At 45.1% G+C, this 5,792-nt stretch overlaps 1 protein-coding gene across 4 annotated transcripts in view; it reads left to right on the plus strand.

Annotated features, from left to right (window-relative positions):
• The first annotated feature begins 40 nt into the window (after positions 1-40).
• Positions 41-5,792, plus strand: part of LOC103392487 (neuropilin-2-like) — a 74,016-nt gene continuing 68,264 nt past the window's right edge. For 2 of the 4 annotated variants that reach the window (XM_008329108.3, XM_008329109.3), the window contains exon 1: positions 41-1,135. In XM_008329108.3, the coding sequence (XP_008327330.1) occupies positions 1,060-1,135 (76 nt within the window). In that variant the 5' untranslated portion in view covers positions 41-1,059. Of the gene's footprint in view, positions 1,136-2,477; positions 2,732-2,832; positions 3,560-5,792 lie in introns of those variants that run through there. The other 2 variants (XM_025063644.1, XM_025063645.1) reach the window with 2 other exon arrangements.

The following is a 5,792-nucleotide window of genomic DNA, read 5'->3' on the forward strand; positions in this document are numbered from 1 at the left end:
GGGGGGAGAAAGAAGAAAAGAGAAAGAAAGGGGGGGGCGGGGGGTCAATGTGGTACAAATGAGATTCACCAACATTTATTTGGTTAAAACACTGGGCAGAGTAAGAGAGGGGATGGAAGGGGGACAGAGTGCTCTTTAATCAGAGAGGGTCTCTGTGGAGGCGGGCAGAGGTGCCTACTGTAATCCGATACACGTGCATGCGCGTGGCGTGCGTGCGTGCGCGCCGGGACAGGGGACTGAGTGAGCAGCTCCGCACGCTGCCACAAACCCGGTGGATATCGGAGCGGGAGGAGCGCACAGTGGCAGAGCTCCTGTGTGTGAGCGAGAGGGAGATAAAGAGGGAGGAAAGAGACGTCCACAGAGGGGGAGAGAGAGAGAGGGGGAGACGCTGAAGACTCACTCCGCCTGGACGAAGACGCTGGAGAGGCTGCGTGGTCGTTCACCAAACCTTCGTTTTACGCACGCGGAGCGGAGCTGCGTCTTGTCAAAGATCTTAGTCTTCAGCGCAACAACGGACAGATATCGGACTGATATCGAACAGAGACACAGACAAACCACAGGCAGTTTTTAGTGTTTATTCACAGGTGTTTAAACCAAATAAAACAATTGGATTTTTTTTCTATTCCCAGTCTAAGAAAGACACTGGAGCTGCAGATGATTTTGATCATTTTTTAAGTGATTTCTACTTTGTTTGAAAAGAAATCCTGACTCTTTATTCCCACGCGCGTCTCTTGACGGGCAGCTGTGAACTGCACTGAACGCCGACATGGATTGTGAGCGTTTAAAGATGTATTTATTGGACAGATTGTGTTAACTCCATACCCATTTGCACGGTGTCCGTTACTCGCAGCCTTTACGCACCCGGCGGCCGAGCCAGCGCCGTGTTCCTGGAGAGCGCCGTGAGCGGAGCCCGGCGTGCGTGTGCGAGTTTGGACGCGAGTTTTTGGTGCGAGCTCCACAGAAACCGAACACAAGACTGTGGAAGTGTGTGTGTGTCAGAACAGAAGGCAGAAAAAGTGTCGAGAATCTCCCCTCCCCTCCATCACCAGGGAGCTGAAGATGGATTTATTTATCTGGCTCTGCGGATGTGTTCTGGCGCTGCTCTCGCCTCCAGCCGTCACAGCAGAAGAAGGCGGTAGGTTTGACACTCTTGCTGCCCGCTCTTGTCCGTGTCACGTAGGTGATAATTGGAAACTGACCCGTTCTTTACAAGAAAAACACTTGTGTATCTGCGCCGCAGCCTTTCATCGCGTCACCGCTGCTCCCCTGATGATAAACCTCGGGTTTTTTTCCCCACACTTCAAACCTAATAACGTAATGACTGCGAGGAGAGTCACTCTCAGCTTGTGCCCGTCACCAGGGCAGTGGCAGTTCTTTAGGGGTAGCACGGGGTGGCATCTGCCACCAGAGAATACAATTTGTTACCCCCGGTTTGCCACTGTATTTATAGGCTAATAGAAAATATTTAAAACACGCGTTAAAAGTCGGTGATATCTAAAATTATAAGGGGAAAAAAATCATTGTATATTCACACATGTTCATAGACAAAGAGAAAACGGCAGCAGAGATAAGAAAAGTGAAAAATAAAAGCAAAATTAATATTATAAATAACATTTAAATATTGTATTTGTTGCGGGTTATTGTATCATCTGACGTAATATCAGAAAGTATGTTATATTTTTATATCCAAGTACTCCCAGTATTGCGCATTAATGTTCAAATATACTGTGAGTAAATCTATAGATCAACTTCTTATCATCTATCATCTCCGGAGGTCGCCTCATCGGTGACCGTAGCTTTGGCACAGTTCTAGCAGCCTGCCCTGAGGGGCTGCACTAAGTGGAATCAAACCTGGCACCTTCTGCCTGGTAGGCAGGATTTTCCACACTGGAAACCAGTCTAACCTCTTTGTAATGATTTTTTTTTAACTTGTCAGAGTGAAAAACAAAGTTTTTTCCCTCATCCCTGACTGAGAAAAAAAAAGTAATTTTTGCAATTTTCTATTTTTTTAGTTTCATGCATTCAGGTCTTATTTTATAAACCGACCGTAATCCAAATGAAGTTTAAATAAAGTTTGAACAAACCACATAATTACATAAGTATGTTAAGATGGTGGGGATGTGACTTTTAACATGTGTTTTAATGTTAAATTTATAAAAATGTTGTATTAGCCAACAGATAGGGTGGCAAGTATTTTTATTCTCTTCTGGTGGAGCGCCCCCTATATCTCAAAACTGTTCTCAGGAGAGCTGTTCAATATTGAAAAATCACTATAATGTTCCTGTGATATTACTGCCAGGAGTCCTATCACTGTCAGCGGGGATAGAGACACGGACTCAGCGAAGAACTCTGACCTGATCCGGTTGTTTTATCTATAACCTGATACCAAGTCCACGGAACTTTCTGCGTCCGTCCATATCATGACCGCGGCCCCCTGACGTCCGCAAAGTTCAGTAAAAAAAAAACCCTGAATTTAGTGCGAGCAAGCAAGAGCGCGCACGTCAGTCAGCGAAAGAGCGTGAAGGAAGCGCGCACTAGAAACCAAGGGGAAGGCAGATTTAGCGAATGTGTCAGTTCATGAAGTGCGTAACAGACGTAGAACATTCAAATTTGCAGGTTCTTGGAAGTTGACCAATCAGTTTACAGTGTGGGCGGGGCTTCATTTCTCTTTCTCCTGGACGAAATCATGCAGGCCAGACTCGATATCCTGGAGCGTCACGGTGGAGGCATTGTGAGCAAACAAACCACACAACACAACATAAATACTTCACCACATATGTAAATTAAGTATATATCCCTAAAAACAATAATATTTATCATTATAAGTTCACCAGTGTCCATTTTGAAGGGTAAATGACTATAAAAGGCCTGTTTCGAGTGTTTCGCTGTCGTTCGTGTGCGTATAAAGTAGTTGAATCGACAGGTGGTTGATACATTAACTGTCGAATTACTTGAAAAGGGTATTTTGAGTTGAAAATATATTTAACTAACGGCTTTACTGTATGTCAACTGTATGTAAAAGTAATGACGATATCGCATTGCGACAAAAACGCGGCCTTGTCCGTCCTTCTTGGTGAAGGCGGAAGTAGCCTTCCGGAAATAACGTGTTTGCAGGTGGCCAGTGTTTGTTGTGTCACCAAAACAATGGTCATCACTTTTACCCACAGAATAGAGTACAAATCCCGGATTTATACGGAGTTAGCGGCCAATTTCAGTTCGTACACCTCTCCGACCCCCACAGAACCACCACCCGTCACACGGAGGTTGAGCCCCGATCCGTTTTCACCGACTCAGACGGTTATAGTCGTTCATATACAGCGCTGCGTGTGAGCGATGGCACCAGACCTTCACATACATTAACACCTATCGCCACTTCGCCGCGGTCGCATAATGCGAGAAGCCGTGTGCGGTTTACACTCTATTAAAAGTGACTCGTAGGAAAACGATTTGTTCCCCGCGGCGTCTGTATCTCTCCGAGCAATCTGTGACCTCGGAGAGGCCACGGAGACACGGCTGCTGTGTGTGTTTTAGTTTCAAACTCACGGGTGGCCATGTACAGGTGTGTGATGGGATCTGAAATAAGAGCTCTGCTATTGGTTGTTTGATATTTACATTTGTTTCTGAGGATGAAAAAAGAAAGGAGGACAATTATGATGTCACGATTATTCGATTATTTTCTGTCTTTGTGTGTGTGCCTGGTACAGCTGTGGTTGTGAGCACATGTTTGGACACATTTTTATTAAGATGTACTTCAGTTTTACTAATTTACTTCATTCAAAAACAGTCCATATCAATGTACTTTTATCATTTATTTTGTAAATGCTCCGTCAACGACAGCGTGGTGTTACCAGTCGGCCGACCGGTCCTTGGTACAGAACCTCTGCTGTCAGTGACCAGAGCAGGGAAAATAACCCAGCTGCAGTTACACTTCACCTGTTGTTATGATGGCAGTATTGCAGTATATGAAGTACTGTAGTTGTACCACAGATTTACAAAAGAAAAGTACAGTATTAAAGTAAAGTTGACAGTTTTTGTTGTTTAAGGTGTGGTACCACAGGAACAGACAGGATGTTGGTTTGTTGTTGTAACTGTTTTATTGGTGAAAACTTCACGGTTCAGTGTCTTATGATACTGATGAATTTGATGCACCAATCAAATTTGATCTTTCAGCGAGCTAATGCTGAGACTGTGTGTGTGTGTGTGTGTGAAAAGCTAAGTTGTTTATTGTTATTTAATGGTTATTCAGGAGGTAAACGGAGGCCGGGGGGGGGGGGCACGCGGTGGGCTTCTCCAGATGGTTTGAATCGGGTGAGCGCTACATGCACATATACAGAGGGAGTCGGGAGGGAGAGAACAAGAGAGACAGAGAGAGAGAGACTTGGGATCACGTTTCATTTTGAATGTGAGACGATATGAAGATATGTTCCGGGGATTCGTCAACAGATCGCTGTGTGTGGATGTTCCCATGTCGGATGAAATGTGAGCGTCAGCTCAGGCCACTGTGAACCAGCAGCTGGGGAGGAGGGGGGTGTGTGTGTGGGGGGGTGTCGTCCCTAAATGATTTTTGACAGCAGAACCTGTAGCGTTCTTCAGAGTGTCACATCCTGGTCATCTGATCTGTGAAGGCTGACTGTGTTTACAGGCACAGAGCAGCAGGAACAACTCGTACATTTGCCCTTAAATAAATCGTACTTGTAACAATTAGATGTTGAATTTTGATATGTAACACATAATATGGCAATTCTGACCTTTGTGTAACCCCCCCACCACCCCGGCACTCAGAGAGAGAGAGTGGGACGCTCAGCTGTAGGCTGCAGGATCTGGGCTTCCACCTCAGCAGTACACTTTTATCAGATACCTCTGTTCTCTTTGGCCCTGGAGTGATGAGTACAGGCACAGTCAGATGAAAAAAAAAAGTGTGTGTATATATAGCAAGAGACAACGAGGGAGGGATGGAGGTGCAGTGGGAGCAAACTAACAGAGAGAGGAAGCCGTACAGAGGGGGGGAAGAGAGAGAGAGAGAGCGGAAGACTGATTTTTTAGCTTCGCTGCTTGATCCTGTTTCTTCATTCAGTTTGATCACAGCTGTGCCTGGAAGGGAGATAAACGGACATAATTGGCCACTCAAGAGCAGCTGTCTGCTTCTATAGTGTCTCTGCTGAAATATGCCGGCTGATGAAACCGGCTCACTGTGATGCACGCCGCACCAGTGCGCTGGCAGTGGGATAAATTGCCCACAGGTACGCACTCAGAACTTGTTTAAGAGAGTGTTGTTGTCATGGCTGATGCCAAACTGCTGGGGATTCAAGAAGGAGTGTCTTCCATACACGTTTGGACTAGATTAGACTGGATCCGATTAGATTAGATTAGATGGGATTGAACTTTTTTGGTCCCAAACGAGGGATTGTTGATGATCAACGTTTACATTAGGGTTCATTTTTTTCTAAGTGTCTCAGTGGATTTGGCACCAGCGTTTTTTTTGTGTTTTTTTTCAGTTGTGGGGTTATTGTGGAGCATAGCTCGACCCATTGTTCTGATTTATGTGCACAGCATGAATGTGATTGGCTGCCTGGAGCTGGTTGTTTTCTTCCTTTAATTTCAGTGCTGCCCCTTGTGTTTTTCCTGTAGTAATTACAACAACTTGCATCATAATACCGTCAATGTATTGGAAAAATAGTTGGGTAGATGTGGATTCAACACAATAACTGGTGATTCTAATTAGGTCTGATTATTGGTGATTATTTGACAAAAAGCGTCTTTCCACTCACACATGCTGGGAGTCGCTGTTCTTC

This window comes from Cynoglossus semilaevis, chromosome 16 (genome assembly GCF_000523025.1).
Source record: "Cynoglossus semilaevis isolate Cse_v1.0 chromosome 16, Cse_v1.0, whole genome shotgun sequence".
NCBI classification, from domain to species: Eukaryota; Metazoa; Chordata; class Actinopteri; order Pleuronectiformes; family Cynoglossidae; genus Cynoglossus; species Cynoglossus semilaevis.